Raw genomic sequence first — 27,798 nt, 5'->3', positions numbered from 1 at the left:
CCGCAGTCAGGATGGAACCCGGGTCTCTGGCGCTGTGAGGCAGCAACTCTACCGCTGCGCCACCGTGCAGCCCTGTTGTATTTTCTCTTACACTGGGTAACTATAATTCCAGTATTCTGTGAACATGTTGCATCCTCAATTTATTCGTCTCATCATGAATACACAAGTAGATTCATTCATCATTTTTATTAAATATTTGCATATTGTCGTATGAAAGTATACTTAAACGATTTAAAGAACATTCCAGTATAAACATAAAACCATATAACCTAACCAATGAATAATGCGATAATGAAATATTAAACATATATCATGTCATCGATTAAAGAAAAATCTGCAAAACGAGAAACACTATTTAACAATTCATTTTACAAATAGGGACTTTTTAAGGGAAATTTAAAAGAATTATAATAATCTTTCAAAGTCGGACTTGCCCCTCACATTCTTCATTGAAATACTTGCAGATAAGGAATTATTTCAAATGTAATATTTAAATAGGCAGTCAATGAAAACAAAAATAAATTGATATGTCGTTTCTCCAAATAGATTCAAATAAACCTATTATGGAAGCACGTTTGGTGGACCGATCTCTTAAAGATTTTTTAGCATTATATATTGGGGCAGCACAGTGGCGCCGCGGTAGAGTTGCTGCCTTACAGCGCCAGAGGCCCAGGTTCGATCCTGACTGCGGGATGCCCTCAGTATGGAGTTTGCATGTTCTCCCTGTGACCAGGTGGGTTTTCTGCAGGTGCTCCGGTTTCCTCCCACATTCCTAAGACATGCGGTTTGTAGGTTAATTGGCTGGGTGGGCCGAAGGGCCTGTTCTATGCCGTATCTCTAAACTAAACTAAAGTGACGATCACTATTTCATACAGTAACAGTTATCAACTTCAATGTAGACAAAAAAATCATACAATGTTTAAAATTCTCATTGATCTTGCACTGAAAACGCAGCGTGACAATTACTGAATGTTTCGTTTCAGTTTAGTTTAGTTTAGAGATGCAGCACGGAAACAGGCCCTTTAGCCGACCGTGCCCGCGCCAACCAGCGATCCCCCACATTAACAGGGACAGTTTTACATTTATACCAAGCCAATTAACCTGCAAACCTGTACGTCTTTGGAGTGTGGGAGGAAACCGAAGATCGCGGAGAAAACCCTGATATATGGTATATGGACACATTTATCTGTTTTGTAGTAAATGCCTACTATTTTCTGTGTGCTTAAGCAAAGCAAGAATTTCATTGTCCTATACAGGGACACATGACAATAAAGTCACTTGAACTTAAACTTGAACTTGAACTTGAAAACCCACGCAGGTCACAGGGAGAACGTACAAACTCCGTACAGACAGCACCCATCGTCAGGTTCGAACCCGGACCCTTGGCACTGTAAGGCATCAACTTTACCGCTGCACCACCGTGCTGCTCATTAAATGGTCCTAATAAATATACATTGGTACAATGGTAAGATCTCTGCTGAAAATTTGATGGGGTTACTAAGTTTTTTAGTTAATTGGCAGAGTTGGCTAATTCAGTATTTTGAGACACCAGAACTCATTTCTCTTTTAGGCCCTTATTGGCAACAAATTTAGGCCCCTATCTCAAAAAACAAAGTGTTCTAACAGACCTCCACACACCAATACGCACAACAAATTATTTAAAGTACTAGCCTGCATAATTTACACAGTTATAAATTGAAGTTCAGAGTAAAATTAATAAACACTAGGCTGCATGAAAATGCATTATAAATCAGTAACTTCCATCATAAATACAACGTTTTATCAACATTATTATTAACAAAATTAAAAAAGACTTGGTAACATTTTTCATAAATCTTTTCTGGAAAAATATGTACAAAAATACATGATGGTCAACAGTGAGTTATTTGAAAAAGATAAGTTAGAAATATGCTGGTTTATCCACCTTAATCCTTCGATAATATTGAATGGAATACAAAGTCACTACTTTAATTGTACTGGACATTACTGAGGCCGCACTTGGAGTATTGTGTTCAGTTTTAGTCATAACTGCTATAGGGACTATGCCATTAAGTTGGAAAGGGGGCAGAGAGGAGGTGTACAAAATCATGAGAGGAATAGATTGGGTAAACGCACAGTGTCTCTTGCCCAGAGTAAGGGAACCGAGAAAGACAGAAGTTTGAGGTAACAGGGGAAAGATTTAATGGGAACCTGAGGGGTAATTCTTTACACAAAGGGTGGTGGGTGTATGGAACAAGCTGCTGGAGGAGTTAGCTGAAGATAGATACAAAATGCTGGAGTAACTCAGCGGGTCAGGCAGCATCTCTGGAGAGAAGGGATGGGTGACGTTTTGGGTCGAGCCCCTTCTTCAGTCAGGGGAGAGGGAAATGAGAGATATAGACAACGATGTACACAGATATAGAACAAATGAATGAAAGATATGCAAAAAAGTTACGATGATAAAGGAAACAGGCCTTTGTTAGAAACATAGAAACATATAAAATAGGTGCAGGAGGAGGCCATTTGGCCCTTCTAGCCAGCACCGCCATTCATTGTGAACATGGCTGATCATCCACAATCAATAACCCGTGCCTGCCTTCTCCCCATATCGCTTGATTCCACCAGCCCCTAGAGCTCTATCTAACTCTCTTTTAAATTCATCCTGCGAATTGGCCTCCACTGCCCTCTGTGGCAGAGAACTCCACAAATTCTCAGGGTGAAAAAGTTTTTTTCTCATCTCGGTTTTAAATGGCCTCCCCTTTATTCTTAGACTGAGGGCCCTGGTTCTGGACTCCCCCAACATTGGGAACATTTTTCCTGCATCTAATCTGTCCAGTCCTTTTATAATTTTGTACGTTTCTATAAGATTACCTCTCATCCTTCTAAATTCCAGTGAATACAAGCCCAGTCTTTCCAATCTTTCCTCATATGACAGTCCCGCCATCCCGGGTATTAACCTCGGGATCCATCAATAGCAAGGATGTCTTTCCTCAAATTAGGAGACCAAAACTGCACACAATACTCCATATGTGGTCTCACCAGGGCCCCGTGCAACTGCAGAAGAACCTCTTTACTCCTGTACTCAAATCCTCTTGTTTTGAAGGCCAACATGCCATTAGCTTTCTTAGCTGTTTGCTAGGTGAGAACAAGAAGCTGGTGCGACTTGGGTGGGGGACGGACGAACAGAGATAGAAGAGAGATAGGGGTTACTTACAGTTAGAGAAATTAATCTAGATTCATACCACTGGGTTGTAAGCTGCACAAGTGAAATTGAGGCTGGTACCATCAAAATGTTTCAGAAACAATTAGGCAGGTACATGGATAGGGTAGGTTTAGAGGGATATGAGCCAAACACAGGCAGGTGTGACTAGTGTAGATGGGGCATGTTGGTCGGCGTGGGAAAGTTGGGTTGACACACTGTGGGCCTCTATATCATAAAATCATATTGAAAACCTTTCTTAGACGGACAATGGGGGGGAAATTCACCAGCACAGTAGTCGTGCTGTCAAAGTAGACACATCTGAAAGTCCAATTGAGTCCAAGTACGCAATCTAATGTAGATTGATAAACCCAAACCGTCACGATAATAGCTTGGCAATGGAACAGCCGCCGCTTCATCTGCGGCAACTGATACATTTTATAGCACGGAAAGGTCATGGCAAGATTTTGACCGCACTTTATAAGCCATCTTTTTGTTGTTTTTCGCGACCAGTCTGTCCAGGAATCGCCGTGCTTTCCTGGGGATGCTCTCTCTCCTTTTGTACTGGGCCATTCTCTGCTCGATCACTTCTTTGGTGTCTCTCCTGAGCCGGACTTGTCGCACGATTCCTTCAAACAGCTCCTGGACGTTATGCTGCACGGCGGCGGAGGTCTCGATGAATTTGCAGTCAAAGACCACAGCGCAAGATCTCCCCTCTGCGGAAGGCAAAATACACTTGGAATCAACAGCTGTTCTACAGTAGCTGCGGACTCTTATACATCGGCGAGACCAAACGTAGACTGTATCCATGGAATTTACAAGGATGAAAGGGTATCTTATAGAAACATATAACATTCGTAAGGGATTGGACAGGCTAGATGCAGGAAAAATGTTCCCCATGTTGGGGGAAGTCCAGAACCAGGGGTCACAGTTTAAGAATTAAGGGTGGGCCATTTAGGACTGAGATGAGGAAAAACTTCTTCACCCAGAGAGTTGTGAATCTGTGGAATTCTCTGTCACAGAAGGCAGTGGAGGCCAACTCACTGGATGTTTTCAAGAGAGAGTTAGATTTAGCTCTTAGGGCCAACGGAATCAAGGGATATGGGGAGAAAGCAGGAACGGGGTGCTGATTTCGGACGATCATATTGAATAGTTCTGGCTGGTGTTGGCTCGAATGGCCTACTCCTGCACCTATTTTCTATGTTTTTAGCCTGGGTGATCGTTTTGCTGAACAACTCCGCACAGCCCGCCTGGACCTACTTGATCTCCCTGTTCCCAAACATTTTAATTCCCCTTCCCATTCCCACACTGACTTTTCTGTCCTGGGTCTCCTCCATTGTCAAAGTGAGGCCAAATGCAAATTGGAGGAACAGCGCCTCATATTTCACTTGGGCAGCCTACACCCCAGCGGGATGAACATTGACTTCTGTAATTTCAAGCAACCCCTGCATCCCCTCTCTCTCCGTCCCTCCCCAACCCTAGTTGTACTAGTTTCAACGTCATCCTGCTGCGTCTCATTGTCTGCAACTCATTTTCACCCAGCCCACAGCTAACAATGGGCTCTATCCTCTATCATTGTTACTTTATTGTTTATCTTTCATTCATTTCTTCTATACCACCCTACATCACCATCTATATCTCTCAGCTCCCATTTCCCCCCGACTCTCAGTCTGAGGAGGGGTCTCGATCCGAAACGTCACCTATTCCTTTTCTCCAGCGATGCTGTCTGATCTGCCGAGTTGTTCCAGCTCTTTGTGTCTAAAATACAGATCGAAGGAAGTTGCCCCAATCTCTTTAGTTTAGTTTAGTTTAGTTTAGTTTAGTTTAGAGATACAGCGTGGAGACAGGCCTTTCGACCCACCGAGTCCGTGCCGACCAGCGATCACCCTTAAACTTGTCCTATCAATGGAAAATGGTTTATTTATTATCACGTGTACTAAGGTACAGTGAAATACTTCCTTTGCATTCAACTTGGCAAGGGGGGTCAACGACAGACGTTTCCTCGTGGCGATCCCTGGAAGCGACAACGTGAGTCACTTTGTGACGCGTCGGACGACAATTCTGTCAACATGTTTGACGATGACAGAAGCGAGCTACATCGTCTGACACACGAGCAAACGAACTTGGCAAGACTAACCCCACACGTGAGCTCAATCCCCAGTTAGAACAGAGTGCACAGAACAACCCACTGAGTCTACCTGCCAGGGTTTCAGCTTGCCCGATTGCAAGTGGGCCCCTGATGAAGTGGGCCCCCTATATCAAGTGGGCCCCCTATATCAAGTGGGCCCCCTTTGTCTCCTGGCAACCAATATTTTTAGACCCAGTCCGCCACTGCATGCAAGAGCCATTTTGGCTCCATTGTGTTCAGTCCAGTCCCAGCTGCAGCAGGCCGCAAAGGCCCACTGGCTCCTGAACACGAGGGACAATTTACAGAAGCCAATTAACCGACAAACCTGTACACGTCTTCGGAGTGTGGGAAGAAACCGGAACACCGGGAGAAAACCTCAGCGGGTCACGGGTAGAACGCACAAACTCCGTACAGGCGGCACCCGTAGTCAGGATCGAACCTGGGTCTCTGGTGCTGTAAGGCAGTAACACTACCACTGTGCCACCGTGCCACTCACAGCTGCTGTTGACATTTTCCTTCACAAGTTCACATAAACTCTTTATGTGAGGCTCCCTGGATAAACTGTGCTTTATGGACTGTGAGCCCAATGAAATGAATGTAGATTCTTACAGCATAATCAGAGGTTCTTAGCCCAACTTGCCCAAAGCTGACCAAGATGCCCCATCTACACTAGTCCCACCATCCCCATTATTGGCCCATGTCCCTCAAAATCTTTCCTACCCATGTTCCTGCCTAAATGTCTTTTTAATGTTGTTATAGTACCTGTTCCATGTACCCCACCACCCTCTGTCACGGTGGCGCAGCGGTAGAGTTGCTTCCTTACAGCGAAAGCAGCGCCGGAGACCCGGGTTCAATCCCGACTACGGGTGCTGTCTGTACGGAGTTTGCACGTTCTCCCTGTGACCGCGTGGGGTTTTCTCCGAGCTCTTCGGTTTCCTCCCACACTCCAAAGACGTACAGGTTTGTAGGTGAATTGGCTTGGTGAATGTAAAAATTGTCCCTAGTGGGTGTAGGATAGTGTTAATGTGCGGGGATCGCTGGTCGGCGTGGACCCGGTGGGCCGAAGGGCCTGTTTCCGCGCTGTATCTCTAAACTAAACTAAACTAAACTCTGTGTGAAAAAGTTGCCCCTCACCTTTCCTATTAAATATGTCCTCTCTCACCTTAAACCTATGACCTCTGCTCCTCGATTGCCCTACTCTGGGCAAACGACTCTGTGCATCTACCCGATCTATTCCTCTCATGATTTTATACACCTCTACAAGATCACCCCTCATCCTCCTGCGCTCCAAGGAATAAAGTCCTCGCCTGCTCAACCTCTCCCTGTAGCTCAGGCCCTCGTGTCCTGGCAACATCCTCCTAAAAATCCTCTGCACTCTTTCCACCTATACTGCAGGTTAGTTACTTTTAACTATTAAAACAAGGAAGACGAAGAAATAATCCTTTTTGATCGGTCTCGTGAATGCAACTAGAAATTAAGCTTCAACTAAACCTCGAGCTGGAATGAACTGCGGATGCTGGTTTAAACCGAAGATAGACACAAAATGCTGGAGTAACTCAACGGGACAGGCGGCATCTCTGGAGAGAAGGGATGGGTGACGTTTCGGGTCGAGACCCTTCTCCGACCAGAGTTAAACCCACGGATTTACTGATGCTTCGACTTCTGAGTAATGTTCATGCAGTCATCAATAACATTTTCATTTTAAGATGCCCACATTAAGTCGAGTATCACACAGTAAATTACATTTTACAGCGCTGATAACAGTCACAAGGGCCAAAGCAGACGTCATTCTGCAAGAGCACGACAAAGGCTATAAAAATGCAATCATTATTTTGATGCAAGAGGTTGGGGTCGAAAGGTTACTCAGTGCAGGGAATGGAAATATCTGAACTTTGAATAGCCGTACAATTTCTTTTAATTTCTACTTTAATAAGGCACCACCATTAATTAAATACCACCAAAAAAAGGCCGCTCCAATAATGTAGCATTTTCTTAATGCTGGTTGGACTACCAGAGGTTCATAAGTGATAGGAGCAGAACTAGGCCATTCGGCCCATCGTTTCTACTCTGCCTTTCAATGGGGATCTCATTGAACCATGTAAGATTGTTAAGGGCTTGGACACGCTAGAGGCAGGAAACATGTTCCCGATGTTGGGGGAGTCCAGAACCAGGGGTCACAGTTTAAGAATAAGGAATAAGCCATTTAGAACGGAGACGATAAAACACTTTTCCTCACAGAGAGTGGTGAGTCTGTGGAATTCTCTGCCTCAGAGGGCGGTGGAGGCAGGTTCTCTGGATGCTTTCAAGAGAGAGCTAGATAGGGTTCTTAAAAATAGCGGAGTCAGGGGATATGGCGCGAAGGCAGGAACGGGGTACTGATTGGGGATGATCAGCCATCATCACATTGAATGGCGGTGCTGGCTAAATGGTCTACTCCTGCACCTATTGTCTATTGTCAATCATGGCCGATCTCTCTTTCCCTCTCAACCACATTCTCCTACCACCCCCTCCCCCCCCACAACCCCTAACACCCAAACTAATCAAGAATCTGTCTATCTCCGCCTTGAAAATATCCACTGAATTGGCCTCCACAGCCTTCTGTGGCAAAGAATTCCACGGATTCACCACCCTCTGACTGAAGAAATTCTTCCTCATCTCCTTTCTAAATGTGCGTCCTTTTATTCTGAGGCTGTGCCCTCTGGTCCTAGACTCTCCCACTGGTGGGAACATCAAATCTAGAATGCCAGATGAATTAAGAAACGTGTGTTTAAGAAGGAACTGCAGATGCTGGAAAATCGAAGGTTGACAAAAGTGCTGGAGAAACTCAGCGGGTGCAGCAGCATCTATGGAGCGAAGGAAATAGGCAACGTTTCGGGCTGTGACCCTTCAGAAACATACCTGCCACGGAGACCTCCCGACAACGCACGAGGTCACACTTATTCCCGACTAATATAATCGGAATATCTTCGGCCTGTCGTATTCTCCGGAGCTGAATGCGAAGCTCGGAAGCTTTCTCAAAGCTTGCTCTGTCCGTGATGGAGTAGACAATAAGATAGGCGTCGCCTATCTGCAGACAGTGATCCCGTACCCAGTTATGTTCATCCTGTTGCCGAACACAAATGCACACAAAAGCATCAGAATCCATACCTTTCCTGGGTTTATTGACATCGTCAGACACAACAATTAAATCTTTTGCAAGTTACAGCACAATGAAAATAGCTAGACCCTCACATGGAAAGTCTACACAACCGAAACTGCAGAGGGCATGTTTACACGGATTTTGTGTGGAATTCTCTGCCTCAGAGGACGGTGGAGGCCGGTTCTCTGGATACTTTCACGAGAGAGCTAGATAGGGCTCTTGAAGATAGCGGAGTCAGGGGATACGGGGAGAAGGCAGGAACGGGGTACTGATTGGGGGTGATCAGCCATGATCACATTGAATGGTGGTGCTGGCTCGAAGGGCCGATTGGCCTACTCCTGCACCTATTGTCTATTGTCTATTGAATGTAAGTATTTTCATGTATTTTGTGTTTTTATGTGTGTGGGTGTGTGTTGTGTTTTTGTGCTTTTTAAAGTTTTTATGACTGTAGGCAGATCAATTTCCCTCCTGGGATAAATAAAGTTCGATGATATCGTGTCGTATCCTACTCAATTGGTCCGTTGCATTGTAAGGCTGGGCGGCACGATCCTGACCACGGGTGCTGCCTGTACGGTGTTTGTACGTTCTCCCCGTGACTGCGTGGGTTTGCTCCGGGTGCTCCGGTTTCCTCCCGCATCCCAACGTCATGTTGGTCAATTGGCTTCTGTAACTTGTCCCTAGTGTGTGTCGGAAAGGACTGGTGCACGGGCGATCGCAGGTAGGCATCGCTTGCTGGGCTGATGGGCCCGTTTCCACGCCACTATCTCTAAAACTAATAGTCCTGGTGTAATTTCCGCAAATGAAAATGTCCGCATTCACCACAAATGTAGCTCTTTCCTCTAGATAGACACAAAAAGCTGGAGTAACTCATTGAGACAGGCAGCATCTCCCTAGAGAAGGAACGGGTGATGTTTCCGGTCGTAAAAGGGTCTCGGATTCAGACGAGGGAATTAAATGTGACATCTCCAAGTTTGCGGATGACACAAAGCTGGGTGGTAGTGTGAGCTGCGATGAGGATGCTATGAGGCTGCAGGGTGACTTGGTTAGGTTGGGTGAGTGGGCAGATGCATGGCAGATGCAGTATAATGCGGATAAATGTGAGGTTATCCACTTTGGTGGCAAGAACAGGAAGACAGATTATTATCTGGATTGTGTCAGATTAGGAAAAGGGTAGGTGCAATGAGACCTGGGTGTGCTTGTACATCAGTCACTGAAAGTAAGCATGCAGGTGCAGCGGGCAGTGAAGAAAGCTAACGGCTTATTGCCCTTCATTGTGACAAGATTTGAGTTTAGCACCAACGAGGTCCCTGGTGAGACCGCACCCGGAGTATTGTGTGCAATTTTGGTCTCCTAATTTGAGGAATGACATTATTGCTATTGAGGGAGTGCAGCGTAGGTTCACCAGGTTAATTCCCGGGATGGCGGGGCTGACATATGTTGAAAGAATGAGTCGACTGGGTTTATATTCACGGGAATTTAGAAGGATGAGAGGGTATCTTATAGAAACATATGTATAATTCTTAAAGGAATGGACAGATTAGATGAAGGAAAAATTTTCCCAATGTTGGGGGAGTCCTGAACCAGGGGTCACAGTTTAAGAATAAGGGGTAGGCCATTTAGGACTGAGATGAGGAAAAACTTTTCCACTCAGAGTTGTGAATCTGTGGAATTCTCTGCCACAGAAGGCAGTGGAGGCCAATTCACTGGATGTTTTCAAGAGAGTTAGATATACAGCAGCTCCTAGGGCTAACGGAATGAAGGGATAAGGGGAGAAAGCAGGAACGGGGTACTGATTTTGGATGATCAGCCATGATCATATTGAATGGCAGTGCTGGCTTGAAGGGCCGAATGCATAATTGTCTATTGTCTAAAAGCACAATCAATTACATATAAAGGCACAGTACATGGTTTAAGATCAAGAATGAAATAAAATCAGTGTCTTACAAGGTGACAACTATTCCAATGTGTCCACAGCTGGGATTGGTAGCGTGTCGTGCTAAACCGTATGTTTGATAAGGCCAAGGTGATTTCATTTTCAGAGTCATTAATCCGGTAAAGAAATTTATACATAAGATTTCTCACGACGATTTGTAAAGTATTGACTCCTGAAGCCACAAACATTTCACTTGCACTACACCATCTAGGTCTGTTATGTAATATTCTCGTGACATCATTACATCCTTCCTGTATCTGTCATTGTTTGGTTTAGCTTAAATGGCCGGCATGTGTTTGTCCTTTGTAGAAATCTTTTTTTTTCCTCGCAAAATCAACGTCAAATCACACGTTCCAAAAAAAAGCTGCTAAATGGGTGGGCCCTTGCGTTGGGAAATTGCTGTTGTGCTTTAGCCCATGTGAGTGAGTGAGTGAGTGAGTACATCAGATGCTGGTTGTGTGAGCTCACGGAACAGCTGCTCATCCACCTGCAGGCTAGTACATTAGCTCCGCCACTGGGCACTCACTGCACATGCTGCCATGGAGATGAGAGGCAGGGAGGGAGGGAGAGGGAGAGAGAGGGAGAGGGAGAGAGGGGGAGGAGAGGGAGAGGGAGAGGAAGAGAGAGGGGGAAGAGGAAGAGAGGGAGAGAGAGAGAGGGAAAGAGAGAGGGAAAGAGAGAGGGTGAGAGGGAGAGGGAGAGGGAGGGAGAGGGTAAGAGAGACGGAGAGAGAGAGGGGAGAGACAGAGAAGGAGAGAGAGAGGTCTGTGGAATTCGCTGCCTCAGAGGGTGGTGGTGGCAGGTTCTCTGGATGCTTTCAAGAGAGAGCTAGATAGGGCTCTTAAAAATAGCAGTCAGGGGATATGGGGAGAAGGCAGGAACGGGGTACTGATTGGGGATGATCAGCCATGATCACATTGAATGGCGGTGCTGGCTCGAAGGGCCGAATGGCCTACTCCTGCACCTATTGTTTTTTTGTCTATTGTCTATTGAGAGAGAGGGAGAGAGAGAGGGAGAGAGGGAGAGGCAGGGGGAGGGAAAGAGGGAGCGAGAGAGAGGGGGAGAGAGAGAGGGAGAGAGAGAGGGAGAGAGGGAGAGAGAGGGAGAGAGAAAGAGAGAGAGGGAGAGAGAGAGGGAGAGAGAGGGAGAGAGAGGAGAGGGGAGGGAGAGATAGTAAGAATAAGAGAAGCAAGCTAGAGAAAGAAAGGAAGAGAGGATATAGAGAGGGAGAGAGAATGAGAAAACAAGCATGAGAGGAAAGAGAGAGAGAGCGTGATAGGGAGAAAGGGAGAAAGAGAAAGAATGAGCAAGCAAGAAAAAGAAAGGGGGAATGAAAAAAAGCTAGAGAGAGGGTGGGAGTGAGGAGAGAGAGAATAAGAGAGAGCAGGCAAGAGGAAGAAAGGGAGAAGGAAAGAGAGAGAGAAAGTAAAAGAAAGAAAGGGAGAGAAATAGAAAAAGATAGGGAGAGAAAGTGAGAAAAAGAGAGAAAGAAAAATAAAGAAAGCAAGAGAGAAAGACAGAGAGAAAGAGAGAGAGAGAAAGACAGAGAGAAAGACAGAGAGAAAGAGCAAGCAGGCAGAGGGGAATTGGAAGAGGAAGAACAACATTATCTGGAGAAACAAGGAACTGGAGAAGCTGCTTTATAAAAAAAGCACAAAGTGCCGGAGTAACTCAGCGTGCAAAACACAAAGTGCTGGAAATGATCTGAGTGGCTGACAGTGGGAAGAAAAGGTTTCGACAGCCTTGGAAGGCAAAGGTGATCTGATCAATTGGGCAGAAAATTGAGAACTGGAATTTAATTTGAGAGTATGAGGTGATGCACTGGGGGAGGAGTCATCAGGTCAGGGCGTAACTAATAAATGAGTGGAAAAATCAAACAACCTACTGATTCTGCAAATCTGAAATAAAAACACAGCCTGCAGGAAATGTTCAGCGAGGTGTCGCAGCGCTAGAGTTACAGCGCTTACAGCACCAGAAACAAGCCCTTTGGCCCATCGAGTCCGTTCCTACCAGCGATCCCCGCACGTTAACACGACCCTACACCCACGAGGGACAATTTACAATTTTACCGAAGCCAATGAACCTACAAACCTGCACGTCTTTGGAGTGTGGGAGGAAACCGGAGCGCCCGGGGAAAACCCATGCAGGTCACGGGGAGAACGTACTGTAAACTCTGTAGAGACAAGCACCCGTAGTCAGGATCGAACCCTGGTGCTGTAAGGCAGCAACTCTACCGCTGGGCCACTGCGTCGCCCTGTAATTGTGGCGTAGTCAGAGCTCAGTAAAGATTCAACTGAACCGCCCTGTTCTTCTACTCAATAACACTACTCTCCCACTTGGGCATCATTTGCGCGTCCCGCAGATGGCGCGCAAGGATTTTGTACATCCCAAAATCCTGGGGCGCCGCGCGTCACCATGCACCATGCGCACGTAATTCGCACCACGCGCGTCGTGCGTCATGACGCGTAAATGATGTCGCGTAAATTACGCGCAAATGACGCCCAAGTGGGACGGGCCCTTTAAGAAGCTCAAGCTCCCAAAAGCGTTGCTAATCACTCTAACATGTCCTAACGCCTCCAAAAACCTATGCACATGAACCGTCAGGCCCATTCTGTTCCTGCCTGCCATTAAAAACAATGCCAATATATATTTTTATACGTTATAATAGAATTAGGCCATTCGGCCCATCGAGTCCTTCAGCCATTCAATCAAGGCTGATCTCTGCCTCCTAATCCCATTTTCCTGCCTTCTCCCCATAACCCTTGACGCCCGTTCTAATCAAGAATTTGTCCAGGCCCTGCCTTAAAAATATCCACTGACTTGGCCTCCACAGCCCTCTGGGGCAATGAGCTCCACAGATCAACTACCCTCTGACTAAAGAAGTTCCTCCTCACCTCCTTCCTAAAAGAGCGCCCTTTAATTCTGAGGCTGTGACCTCTGGTCCTAGACTCTCCCACCAGTGGAAACATCCACTCCACATCCACTCTATCTACGCCTTTCATTATTCTGCGAGTTTCAATGACGTCCCCTCCACAACCTTCCAAACTCCAGCGAGTAGAGGCCCGGTGCCGTCAAACGCTCATCATACACTATCTGTATTATCTGTGTCATCTCTTTCCATGCCGTCTGCCAAAATACACTGGTTTACATTTCACAGTCAACTCCATTAACTAGAAATTCACGTGCAGTTTTACAGCACTGCGCACAGGGCCAATAATAACTGAAAATTGTGCTCATATAACTCTCATGTTCGGACAGAGCTAAATATTTTACATCGCAAATATACTTGTTCCACACGCAGCGGGTGTGTTGTCTTGCCAGGTTAAGAAAGGCATAGAACCTGTGATTTTCCTGGAGCTACAATGATAGTTAACTGATAATATTAGCTTTACATACAGTACATAATAGGGATCTGTAATTACATTCTGCTTGGTAAACTATGACTCAAATGAGAGGAAATAATTATAATACCTTGTTTTCCCATGTATCCATTACCATAAGAGTTGTCCCCTCACCATCGACTGTAATCATTCGTTCATAGGTGTCTTCTACAAAGAATGAAGAAATGGATATTTATAAAAAATCAACTCACTATAGAAATTCATCATTAAATCAGAGTATTATTCTGCTTATTAATCATCACTACAGAATTATTAAATTGATTGACTGACTGACTGGGGTGGGAGATTGCAACCTTCACGTGGTCCGCCCTGTCTCGACGAATGCAATCAACCTGGCGTGCACAATCAAATAAGATCAAACAGAACAAGTTGTCCCACAGCTTTAGGCTGTGCACGCCATACGCAAGAAGAAGAAGACTGACATCGATCGATTGATCGGTTGATCGATGCATGGATCAAACGAACGAACGTGCGAATGAATGAATGAATAAGTTTATTGGCCAAGTATGTACACATACAAGGCATTTGCCTTGGTGCTCCGCTTGCAAGTAACAACATGACACACAGTGCGAAAAATATACATCTTCTAGATGCGCTGGGACGCATCCTCGGTGATGTGATCTGGGGTCATCGGGTGTTTCGGGTCTCACAACATCAGACACCCTCGCCCAGGCGACCCAGCCGGGGTTGATCAGGCCCCGACTTGTGTCCCAGCAGCAACCGCCCACGGATCAGCCATCTTAGTAACTACTCTGCAGGGGTTGGGAGACTCTAGTGCGTGGAGGGACTGGGCTCTGTGGGGCGAGTCCTAGCTGGGCTCCTCCACAGTAAACGATGAAGAATAAAACATAAAACTAAAACATTAAGAATAAAACATTATAGTTTAAACATGTGAATGAAATAACACGTGAATGAATGAATGAATGAATGAATGAATGAATGAATGAATGAATGAATGAATGAATGAATGAATGAATGGATGAATGAATGAAAGATACAGCACAGAATCAGGTCCTTTGGCCCACGAGTCATCAATCGCCCGTTCACACACGCTCTGCGGTGTCCCACTTTCGCGTCCATTCCCTGAACACTGGGGGAAATTTACAGTGGCTAATTAATATGCAAACTAGCACGTCCCTGGGATGTGGTGTGGAGGGGGGGGAGCCTGAGCTTCCAGAAGAGGCCTGAGCGGTTCACAGGGAGAACGTTCAAACTTGGCACAGACAACAAGTGAGGACAACAGGATCACACCCGGGTCTCCGGCTCGACCAGCTGCGCCATTGGACGCCAATTGTCCCATCCAGTCTGCGCCGGATCCTTCCGGGAGCAAAGCCATCAGTCCCAATTCCCTGATCGTTACCCATTATCCCGAGGTCATCTTCTCCAAGGTGTCCATCCACTTCCTTTGAAGCCACTAACAGATATTGCTTCCACCAACCTGTTCAGAAGACACTTCCATATCGCAATGGCTCCTCAGCTAGATATGCAAAGTTATTGTCTTCCATTTCATGTTGTCTGTGATGTCCCTGATGGCCTGTGCTTCCCCCATGGTGATCAGGCCATCCACTACCTCACCTCTAAACATATCCCTCTGTATCTGAAGAAGGGTTTCGGCCCGAAACGTTGCCTACTTCCTTCGCTCCATAGATGCTGCTGCACCCGCTGAGTTTCTCCAGCACTTTTGTCTACCTTCGATTTTCCAGCATCTGCTGTTCCTTCTTAAACACATCCCTCTGTCTGTATCTTGTCTGTTTGAATGACAATAAAAGGCATTCTATTCTATTCTATTCTATCCAACCTGCACTTTTCTTTTCCATTCCCCCCTCCTACTTGGGACGACAGATGGCACAATGGGCTAAGTGTTCGGCTGGCAACCGGAAGGTAGCCGGTTCGAATCCCGCTTGGAGTGCATACTGTCGTTGTGTCCTTGGGCAAGACACTTCACCCACCTTTGCCTGTGTGTGAATGTGTGTGAGTGATTGGTGGTGGTCGGAGGGGCCGTAGGCGCAGATTGGCAGCCACGCTTCCGTCAGTCTGCCCCAGGGCAGCTGTGGCTACAGAAGTAGCTTACCACCACCGAGTGTGACTGAGGAGTGAATGAATAATGCGATGTAAAGTGCCTTGAGTATTAGAAAGGCGCCATATAAATCCCATCCATTATTATTATTATTACATCCTGACTTAATATATAACTCTGAGAGGAAGTTTTTGGTCATCTTTTGAATGATACTTTATAAATGATGAATGATTTCTTTTTTCACACAAAGGGCGGTGGGAGTATGGCACCAGCTGCCAGAACAAGGAGGGAAGAGACAAAGACTTTAAGACTTCTGCCTTCCATCACAGTGAGGAGGTGCCTGGTGAACTCACTGTGGTGGATGTTAAATCTGTGTTTATTGTGTGTTTCTGTTATTTTTATTATATGTATGACTGCAAGGCAACAACATTTCGTTCAGACCGAAAGATCTGAATGACAATAAAGGATACTTTGACTTTGAGGCAGGGACTATCCCAATGTTTGAAAAACAGTTCGACAGGTAGGTGGATTGGACAGGTTTGGAGGGATATGGACCAAAAGCGGGCAGGTGGGACTAGTCTAGCTGGGACATGTTGGCTGGTGTTGGCTAGTTGGGCCGAAGGGACTGCTTCCACACTGTATCGCTCGATGACCCCATGAATGATACTTTATTGTCACCTGCGAGAAGTCACAGTGGCATTCTTTGGTCACGTACTCAAGGTATGCCAAGAGTCACCACATTAAGGACGCTAACAAAGTTACAAAGGGTCCACCTTTGTTCTTCTCCCCCCCCCCCCCTGCCCCTCCACACCTCCCCCCCCCCCACCCCTTACCCCCCCCCCCCCCCCTCCCACACCCTCCCCCACCCATCACAGCAGTTCCTCCATGCTAGGTCTCCATTTGTTCAACTTTTTTTAATATCTTCGCTGTGACTCAGCGTCAACCTATTTTGCTAATGTTTTAGTTTTAGAGGTACAAACTACTCTCTCCACAGATGCTGCCTGACCCGCTGAGTTATTCCAGCATTTGTTGTCGTTTTATGGGTTGAGTACTGTACAGAAAATAAAGTTGCAGAGTAACGATCCAACATCTTGTACAGCATTGCTGGGATTATCTCTGATACTATCATTCGAAGATATATGTTGGAATATAATTTTTTCACGCAATGCCTTGCATAAAATAGTCAAGTTTGGCATGATTTGAATGTTTACACAAGATCATATGGGTTACAGGAGTAGAATTAGGCCATTCGGCCCATCGAGTCCACTCCGCCATTCAATCGTGGCTGATCTCTGCCTCCTAATCCCATTTTCCTGCCTTCTCCCCATAACCCTTGACACCCGTTCTAATCAAGAATTTGTCTCTCTCTGCCTTAAATATATCCACTGAATGGGTCTCCACAGCCCTCTGTGGCAATGAGCTCCACAGATTAACTACCCTCTGACTAAAGAAGTTCCTGCTCACCTCCTTTCTAAAAGTGCGCCCTTTAATTCTGAGGCTGTGACCTCTGGTCCTGGACTCTCCCACCAGTGGAAACATCCTTTCCACATCCACTCTATCTATGCCTTTCATTATTATGTAAGTTTCAATGAGGTCCCCCCCCCTCAACCTTCTAAACTCCAGCGAGTGGAGGCCCAGTGCTGTCAAACGCTCATCATATGCTAACCCTCTCATTCCTGGGATCATTCTTGTAAACCTCCTCTGGACCCTCTCCAGAACCAGCTCATCCTTCCTCAGATATGGGGCCCAAATATGCTCACAATATTTCAATTGCGACCATACCAGCGCCTTATAGTGACTCAGTATTACATCTCTGTTCTTGTATTCTAGTCCTCTTGATAGAAATGCTTCCTTACTACTGATTTGACTTGCAAATTGGGAATCCTGCACCAGCACTCCCAAGTCCCTTTGCACCTCTGATTGCTGGATTCTCTCACCATTTAGAAAAGTTCTATTCATAAGTTCATGAGTGATAGGAGTAGAATTAGGCCATTCGGCCCATCAAGTCTCCTCCGCCATTCAATCGTGGCTGATCTATCTCTCTCTCCTAACCCCATTCTCCTGCCTTCTCCCCATAACCTCTGGCACGCCTACTAGATTAGATTAGATTAGATTAAACTTTATTAATCCCCTTATTCAGGGGAAATTCTGATGTCCTTGCAGCACACTAATAAAAATACAACATAGATTCAAAAAGAAGTTCAACACAAAAACATCCCCCCACAGTGATTCCCACTGTGGGGGAAGGCACAAAGTCCAGTCCCCATCCTCTTGTCCACCCAAAGTCGGGCCTATTGAGGCCTCCACAGTCGCCGCCACGGCGCCCGATGTTCTCGCCGGGTGATGGTGCTTCGGCGTCGGGAGAACCCCCAGCGGCTTGGGGTGCCAGGAACGGCCGCCTTCCCTACCGGAGACCGCGGCTTCCAAGCCAACAGACCGCGCCGGACGGAGCTCCGCACACTGGCGATCTCAGCAAGAGATCCCAGGCTCCGGGATGTAACGTTCAGCGTCGCAGCTGGCCGCTCCACAGAACCGCGGCTCCACAATGTTCTTATCGGCGGTCCCAGCATACTGGAGTTCCTGCGCGGCGACCCAGGAAAGGCATCGCCCGCTCCGCAATAGCGCTCCAGCGCTGCGCCGCCGCCAAAGCCGATGTTCTGCGCCGCCGCCAAAGCCGATGTTCTGGCCAGGTCCCCTCAGGGAAACGTCGCTCCAGGACCCGCTGGTAGGCCGCGAGGACAGGTCGAAGTCGCTGCTCGGAGGAAGGCAACCCCTCCGACCAGGTAGGGACTCGAAAAGCAGTTTCCCCCTTCCCCCCCACCACCCCCCACACATAAAAAGATTAGGCCCCCTGACTGTACACTCAACGTACTAAAAATAATAAAAAAGAAGGGAAAAAAAAACGGACAGCTGCAGGACAGGCAGCCGTTCAGGACAGCGCCTCCTCTGGATCAAGATAAAATCAAGAAACTATCTATCTCTGCCTCTGAAAAATATCAATTGACTTGGCCTCCACAGCCGTCTGTGGCGAAGAATTCCACAGACTCACCACCCTCTGACTAAAGAAGTTTTTGTGATTGCAAGTTAATTTGTCTTCTCGTTCTATCAGCTTCAAAACATCTCACAAGCACATTGTAAAAACATTATCTGCATGCTTCTCCTGTTAGTCATTGAGTTGAACCAATAAATACCAGAGTCTTGTTAAAAGCAGGTGAAATTCCTTATCTGTGGTGAATCAGTGGACCATATTCAGGGTTACATCAACCTCAGAGGCCTGAGGTTAGGGTGGGATCTGCACTTCATCACCATTTAATGGCGAAACCTGGAATGTTTTAATTGTTTCTCCTCAATCGGAAATGTAAATGTGATCGCATTCCTGTCACTTGCATGCAGAGGCTAGATCACATTCTTCTTCGTAATTAGTATCGTTTAGTTTAATTCATTACTGTCATGTGTACCGAATAGGGTTGCCAATTTTCTCACTCCCAAATAAGGGGCAAAAGGTCAAAATGAGGGACAAATTCCCGACGGCAATTCGTTGACCGACTCGGCCGTGGCTGGGTGAATGATGAGTTGGCCCGGGCGCGGGACTGCACACAAAGCCCAGCCGGCGGGCCAGCTGAGGAGTTTTGGCCCGGGCCGCGCGACGTTGGGCGCAGTGTCCGTCATCCCATCCAACTCGTGAACCGATGATCGGCCATGAGAAGGAGGGGTGGCGGTGTCGGCGGTAAGCGAAGGTCCGAAGGTCGGACAGCTGGCTGGGCTGCCGACCGACGGGGCCACGGGCGAGGCACTGCTGATGCTGCTGCTGCACTCCATGGGCTGCACTACGTCGGGACGGGTGAGGTGGGGCCAGACGCGGCGCTCCCACCCGACAGTCCCAGAAGGAGCAGTCAAATACGGGACTAGGGCGCTCCCGTATGGGACAAACCAATTTAGCCCAATATATGGGATGTCCCGGCTAATACGGGACAGTTGGCAACCCTAGTACCGAGGTACAGGGAAAAGCTTTTTTGTTACGTGCTATCCACGATTATACTCAATTACAATCAAGCCATCCACAGTGTACAGATTTATGATGTAGGGAATAACGTTTAGTGCAAGATAAAGTCCAGTAACGTCCGGTTAAAGATAGTCTGAGGGTCTCCAATGAGGTAGATGGTAGGTCAGAACCGCTCTCTAGTTGGTGATCGGACAAAGCCAGGCAACAAAATGCAATCTGACCTGAAACGCCACCCATTTCTTTCTCCAGGGATGCTGCCTGACCCGCTGAGTTACTCCAGCATTTTGTGTCTCTCTTTGGTGTTAGTTATCTGATAACAGCTGGGGGGGGGGGGGGGGGGGGGGGGGGTTATGGGGAGAAGGCAGGAGAATGGGGTTGAGAGGGAAAGATTAAACGGTGTAGACTTAATGGGCCGAATGGCCCGATTCTACTCATACAACTTATGAAACTTACAAAACTGTCCTTGAATCTGGAAATAAGCAAGGCTAGTTTCTTCCCAGCTGTTATCAGGCAACTGGATCACCCTGCCATCAAGTAATGTCTAGTCCTACACTGACATCTGTTGCAGCTCTTTGAAATAAAGTATTGTTTGCTGAAGGCTCTGAAAAAGGTCCCGCCCCGAAACGTCGCCTATCCATGTTCTCCACGGATACTGCTTGACCTGCTGAGTTACTCCAGTGCTTTGTGTCTAACTTTGGTTTAGTTTAAGCAGATAGACACAAAAAAGCTGGAGTAACTCAGCGGGACAGGCAGCATCTCTGGAGAGAAGGAATGGGTGACGTTTCGGGTCGAGACCCTTCCACAGACTGGTCGGGGATAAGGGAAACGAGAGATATAGACGGTGATGTGGAGAGATATAGAACGATGGATGAAAGATATGCAAAAAAGTAACGATGATTAACAAAACAGGCCATTGTAAGCTGTTTGTGGGTGAAAACGAGAAGCTGGTGTAACTTGGATGGGGGAGGGATAGAGAGAGGGAATGCCGGGGCTACCTGAAGTGAGAGAAATCAATATTCATACCACTGGGCTGTAAGCTGCCCAAGCAAAATATGAGATGCTGTTCCTCCAATTTGCGTTTAGCCTCACTCTGACAATGGAGTAGACCGAGGACAGAAAGGTCTGTGTAGGAATGGGAAGGAGAATTAAAGTGTCCGGCAACTGCGAGATCAGGTTGGTTCACGCGGGCTGAGCGAAGGTGTTCCGCGAAACGATCGCCCAGTCTGCGTTTGGTCTCGCCGATGTATAGAAGTCCACATCTTGAACAGCGGACACAGTAGATGAGGTTGGAGGAGGTGCAAGTGAACCTTTGCCTAACCTGAAAAAACTGTCATTGTCCCTGGACAGAGTAGGGGGAGGAGGTATAACGACAGGTGTTGCAACATAGCGGTTGCAGGGGAAGGTACCTGGGGAGGGGGTGGTTTGGGTGGGAAGGGATGAGTTAACCAGGAAGTTGCGGGGGGGAACGGGGAGGAGGAGATGGGAAAATGTGGCTAGTGGTGGGATCCTGTTGGAGGTGGCGGAAATTCAAGAGGATTGCGTGTTGTATGCGACGGCTGATGGGGTGGACAGTAAGGACTAGGGGGACTCTGTCTCTGTTGCGAGTGAGGGCCTCATCTATGATGGGAGAGGGGAACCCCCGTTCCCTAAAGAATGAGGACATCTCGGATGTCAGTTGAAGCAACTGCTGTTAAAAGTTTAGAGCGTTAAAATGAACTTTATTAATAAAAAGAAAATCTCTTGCTTCCCCTTATAACCAGAATGTACTTTATTGCAATTTATTGGGGTGGCACATAGAAACATAGAAATTAGGTGCAGGAGTAGGCCATTCGGCCCTTCGAGCACTATTCAATATGATCATGGCTGATCATCCAACTCAGTATCCCGTACCTGCCTTCTCTCCATACCCTCTGATCCCCTTAGCCACAAGGGCCACATCTAACTCCCTCTTAAATATAGCCAATGAACTGGCCTCGACTACCCTCTGTGGCAGGGAGTTCCAGAGATTCACCACTCTCTGTGTGAAAAAAGTTCTTCTCATCTCGGTTTTAAAGGATTTCCCCCTTATCCTTAAGCTGTGACCCCTTGTCCTGGACTTCCCCAACATCGGGAGCAATCTTCCTGCATCTAGCTGTCCAACCCCTTAAGAATTTTGTAAGTTTCTATAAGATCCCCTCTCAATCTCCTAAATTCTAGAGAGTATAAACCAAGTCTATCCAGTCTTTCTTCATAAGACAGTCCTGACATCCCAGGAATCAGTCTGGTGAACCTTCTCTGCACTCCCTCTATGGCAATAATGTCCTTCCTCAGATTTGGAGACCAAAACTGTACGCAATACTCCAGGGGTGGCACAGAGGTAGAGTTGCTGCCTTACAGCGCCAGAGACCCAGGTTCGATCCTGACTATGGGTGCTGTTTGTGTGGAGTTTGTACGTTCTCCCGTGGCCTGTGTGGGTTTTCTCCGGGTGCTCCGGTTTCCTCCCACACCGCAAAGATGTACAGGTTTGTAGGTTTATAATTGACTTCAGTTAAAAATTGTAAATGGGCCCTCGTGTGTCGGATAGTGCTGGTGAGCGGGGATCGCTGGTCGGCGCGGACTCAGTGGGCCGGATGGCCAGTTTCCATGGGAACAGTAGAGGAAGTTGCTGCTCAAATAGGCAACGCATCAGTATTCTCCGTTCTGGATGCCAAGAGATCGCTTTGGCAGATTCCACTGGACGCAGACCCACGGAGTAACTCGTGTTCAAGAAGGAACTGCAGATGCTGGAAAATCGAAGGTACACAAAAAAGCTGGAGAAACTCAGCGGGTGCAGCAGCATCTATGGAGCGAAGGAGATAGGCAACGTTTCGGGCCGAAACCCTTCTTCCACAGAGTTACTCCACGCAGTACCTCAACTGATCAGGCAGCATCTGTGGTGAGAATGGGTCGGCAACGTTTCAAATGCATTGAAGATCGCTAACAAGAAATGTAGAAATAATGAAGCTAAAGGTTGTGCGCTCACATAGGGTGAGGTTGGAGTGTCAGAGTGGCACAGTAGCACAGCAGTAGAGTTGCTGCCTTACAGCGCCAGAGACCCGGGTTCGATCCTGACTCCGGGTGCTGTCAGTACGGAGTTTGTACCTTCTCCCCGTGACCTGCGAGGCTTTTCTGCGGGTGCTCCGATTTTCCCCCACACTCCAAAGACGTACAGGTTCGTAGGTTACTTAGTATCATTGGTATCATTGTATATTGTCCCTAGCGTGTGCAGGGTATAGTGTTAAAGTGCGGGGGGATATGCTGGTCGGCGCTGACTCGTGTATCTCCAAACTAAACGGAACCAAGAGGAGCAGAGGAGACAAGATGGCTGATGTTGCACGAGCAGCTGGAAATGAAACAAAATGTCCAGAGAGGGTAGAGGGCCGGCAGGGAAAGGTAGATGGGGACCCAAGAGAAAGGGATAAGTTGGGGATGGGAGAAAGGAGTGTCTGAGGGTGTAGAGATGTCAAGTCAACTTAAGTTAAGTCGTCAATTTAGAAGGATGGGAGGGGATCTTATTGAAACATATAAGATTATTAAGGGATTGGACACGCTAGAGGCAGGAAACATGTTCCCGATGTTGGGGGGAGTCCAGAACCAGGGGCCACAGTTTAAGAATAAGGGGTAGGCCATTTAGAACGGAGACGAGGAAAAACATTTTCTCCCAGAGGGTTGGGAATCTGTGGAATTCTCTGCCTCAGTAGGGCAGTGGAGGCCAATTCTCTGGATGCTTTCAAGAGAGAGTTAAGAGCTTGCCCCATTTGGGCGTCATTTACGCGGCATCATTTACGAGTCACGACGCATGCGTGGTGAGGCGTGATGGCGTTGGCAGTGACGCGCGGTCCTCGCGAGCCACCTGCGTGACGCTCAATTGACGCACGTGGGACAGGCCCTCTAGATAGAGCTCTTAAAGATGGTGGATTCAAGGGATATGGGGAGAAGGCAGGAACGGGGTACTGATTGTGGATGATCAGCCATGATCACAATGAATGGCAGTGCTGGCTCGAAGGGCCGAATAGCCTACTCCTGCACCTGTTGCCTATTGTCTACTGTCTGAAGAAGGGTCCCGACCTGAAAATTCACCTATCCATGATCTCTAGAGATGCTGCCAGACCCGCTGAGTTACTCCAGCACTTTGGGTCCAACTTTTGTTTAGTTTACCAGTGCTCAGATCTTCCTTGGAACTCATAGTGAACAAGCGTAGCCCAGAAGGAACACAAGCTTACAGTTCTGATTCTGCATTCGGTAACAAATTAAGTTTGGGCTACGTCACGTGATGCTAACTTATTCCAAAAAAAAAAATGTTCTGATGCAGCAGATTTCTTAAACGAAACATTGAAGGAATATCTTTAAGTAGCTAGACACAAAATGCAGGTGTAACTCAGCGGGACAGGCAGCATCTCTGGAGAGAAGGAACGGGTGACGTTTCCGGTCGAGACCCTTCTTCAGACTGAGAGTCAGGGGAGAGGAAGTAAGTAATAAGTAAGTAAGTTTATTGGCCAAGTATTCACATACAAGGAATTTGCCTTGGTGCTCCGCCCACAAGTAACAACATCTCAAACAGTGACAGTTAGGATTGACTCAGAAAACACTAAACATTAATAATAATAAAACATTAATGATAAAACACCATTGATCAAGCATGTGAACCAACAAAATACCAGATCAAAGGGAGGCTACAGATTTTTGGCTGTTGAGTAGAGCAACTACCCGTGGATAAAAACTGTTTTTATGTCCGGCTGTGGCAGCTTTGACAGTCCGGAGTCGCCTTCCAGAGGGAAGTGATTCAAAGAGTTTGTGGCCAGGGTGAGAGGGGTCGGAGATGATCTTGCCCGCTCGCTTCCTGGCCCTTGCAGTGTACAGTTCGTCAATGGAGGGAGGGTTGCAGCCAATAACCTTTGAGATGTGGCAGGGTGAGGCGTGAAAATGACAGATCAAAGCAGACACTGGTCAAGGAAATGTAGAATGGTTCACCGTTAGCTGAGGGGCAGGTGTCAACGAGTCAGCAAAATTAATCATGTGGACACTAGGATGGGGGAGGGACGGAGCGAGAGGGAATGCAGGGATTACTTGAAGTTAAAGAAATCATATTCATGCTGCTGGCTTGTAAGTTGCCCAAGCAAAATAAGAGGTGCTGTTCCTCCAATTTGTGTTTGAAGAGGTCTCGACCTGAAACGTCCCCCATTCCTTCTCTCCACAGATGCTGCTGTCCTGCTGAGTTACTGCAGCACTTTGTGTCTATCTTTGCTGTAAACCAGCACCTGCAGTTCCTTCCGACACATTTTTTTAAAGTAGCTCTCATGATATGGGTTTGCTGGCAAGACCGAGCATTTATTGGCCGTGGTGAGCAGTGTTTCTGCGTCATTTGAACTTCGACAACCCGCACTTCAGTTTTATTACAATGTTGATAAGCTAACACGGAAAGCAAAGCGTATTTTTATGTCTTTAGTTTACTTTAAGTTCGTTTATTGTCATGTGCCAGTGTCCCATAGCGCCTGTGATTTAGACGAGGGAATTAAATGTGACATCTCCAAGTTTGCGGATGACACAAAGCTGGGTGGCAGTGTGACCTGCAAGGAGGATGCTATGAGGCTGCAGGGCGACTTGAATAGGTTGGATGAGTGGGCAGCTGCATGGCAGATGCAGTATAATGTGGATAAATGTGAAGTTATCCACTTTGGTGGCAAGAACATGAAGGCAGATTATTATCTGAATGGTGTCAGATTAGGAAAAGGGGAGGTGTAACGAGACCTGGGTGTGCTTGTACATCAGTCACTGAAAGTAAGCATGCAGGTACAGCAGGCAGTGAAGAAAGCTAATGGCATGTTGGCCTTCATTGCGAGAGGATTTGTGTTTAGGAGCAAGGAGGTCCTACTGCAGTTGTACAGGGTCCTGGTGAGACCGCACCTGGAGTATTGTGTGCAATTTTGGTCTCCTAATTTGAGGAAGGACATTATTGCTATTGAGGAAGTGCAGCGTAGGTTCACCAGGTTAATTCCCAGGATGGCGGGACTAACATTTGATGAAAGAATGGGTCGACTGGGCTTATATTCACAGGAATTTAGAAGGATGAGAGGTTATCTTATAGAAACATATGTATAATTCTTAAAGGATTGGACAGGCTAGATGCAGGAAAAATGTTCCCGATGTTGGGGGAGTCAGTTGACGAGAATGTCCCATGTATGCAGAGGAATCAACAGTTTCAAAGCACTAAAGTCTTGATAAAGTCTGTACAAGTTTATCAACTACCCAGGTGATCTAAGTTATCCAGTGATGCCGCCTGTCCCGCTGAGTTACTCCAGCATTTCGTGTTTATCTTCAGTGTAAACCAAGCATCTGCAGTTCCTTCCCACACACTAACACAATTACAGAATGACCTGTACACCACCTCAACCAAACATGCACATACAAGGAGTGGGGCCCACGCCCTCCGGTAGTCCCGGATCACCGCTGCGGTTGTCAAGGGGACCCGTGCCGCGAGAGCGAGGAAGGACCCTCGTGAAATCAACGAGGAACATGGCGGGCCATTTGGAAGAGTGAGCTGGACCATCGAGGAGCGGGGGGGGGGGGGGGCGGTGGAAGCTCCCGGTGAGTGCCGTGAAGCCGTCCAAGAGGGGGGGTGCTGGAGATCGGACAGGCCGCCGAGAACAAAGAGGGTCCCAGTGTGGGGTGGGGGGTCTGCCGAGAACAAAGAGGGCCCATCGGGGACAGTAATGAACACTTTGTAACTTAGTCAGCGCCCTATAAGTGGCCGATGTTGGGAGAGTCCAGAACCAGGGGCCACAGTTTAAGAATAAGGAGTAAGCCATTTGGAACGGAGACAAGGAAACACTTTATCCCAGAGAGGGTGGTGAGTCTGTGGAATTCTCTGCCTCAGAGGCCGGTTCTCTGGATACTTTCAAGAGAGAACTAGATAGGGCTCTTAAAGATAGCGGTCAGGGGATATTGGGGATGATCAGCCATTATACATTGAATGGTGGTACTGGCTCGAAGGGCCGAATGGCCTACTCCTGCACCTATTGTCTATGGTCTGTTGTCTATTGACTTCTTGCATACCTCGTGTATGGTACGCAAAATAAATAATTCCGCTGTGACTCGTCACGTACGTTAATAAAGTATCAATCAATATTAAAAATGCAACAATGGTAGAAAATGCTGGAATCATTCAGCAGGTCAGGCAGCATCTGTGGAAGATGAAACAGTTAACATTTCGGTCTGGGAACCTTAGTCGGAGCTGAGTTCTGTCAAATCTCCCCAGAATCAAAGCATGAAGCATTTTTCCTTCCAAAGATGCCTGAACTGTTGAGTGTTTCCAACATTTCCAGTTTCTATTTTTAATTTCGAGCATCTGCACATTTTCGATTTTCCTTAAAAATCCAACATCAGCTGCAGCCAAACCTTCCAAATGGAAATGCCTCATGGTCATGTTGTACTGGCTCTGTTCCTATATTCAAACTGTATATCGGAATCTGAAGAAGGCTCTCGACCCGAAACGTCACCTGTCCATTCCCTTTAAAGATGCTGCCCGACCGGCTGGGTTTAGTTTAGTTTAGTTACAAATGCAGCGCGGAAATAGGCCCTTCGGCCCACCGTGTCCGCACCGACCTGTGATCCCCGCACACTAACACTATCCTGCACACACTAGGGACAATTTACATTGATACCAAGGCATTTAACCTACAAACCTGTACGTCTTTGGAGTGTGGGAGGAAACCGGGGCACCTGAAGAAAGCCCACGCAGGTCACGGGGAGAACGTACAAACTCCGTGCAGACGGCGCCCGTGGTCAGGATCGAACCCGGGTCTCCGGCGCTGTAAGCGTGTAAGGCAGCAACTCTACCAATTACATTTGCTACCATGTTTTATTTCCACATAGTGTGCACATTCAGGAACCAATTGTGTGCAGTTTTGGTCCCCTAATTTGAGGAAGGACATTCTTGCTATTGAGGGAGTGCAGCGTAGGTTTACAAGGTTAATTCCCGGGA

General features: G+C 47.1%; 1 protein-coding gene across 1 annotated transcript in view; it reads right to left on the bottom strand.

The window, feature by feature from the left end:
- Positions 1 to 3,050: 3,050 nt before the first annotated feature.
- Positions 3,051 to 27,798, bottom strand: part of gem (GTP binding protein overexpressed in skeletal muscle) — a 40,081-nt gene continuing 15,333 nt past the window's right edge. Inside the window, exons 3-5 of the mRNA XM_033020110.1 lie at positions 13,850 to 13,926; positions 8,205 to 8,409; positions 3,051 to 3,894 (exon numbers count right to left, since the gene is read on the bottom strand). Coding sequence (XP_032876001.1) covers positions 3,617 to 3,894; positions 8,205 to 8,409; positions 13,850 to 13,926 — 560 coding nt within the window. The 3' untranslated portion in view covers positions 3,051 to 3,616. The remainder of the gene's footprint in view (positions 3,895 to 8,204; positions 8,410 to 13,849; positions 13,927 to 27,798) is intronic.

Source organism: Amblyraja radiata, chromosome 4 (genome assembly GCF_010909765.2).
Source record: "Amblyraja radiata isolate CabotCenter1 chromosome 4, sAmbRad1.1.pri, whole genome shotgun sequence".
In the NCBI taxonomy this organism is placed as follows: Eukaryota; Metazoa; Chordata; class Chondrichthyes; order Rajiformes; family Rajidae; genus Amblyraja; species Amblyraja radiata.
Note: the sequence above shows the minus strand (reverse complement) of the source record. Positions and strands in the feature narration are given on the sequence as shown.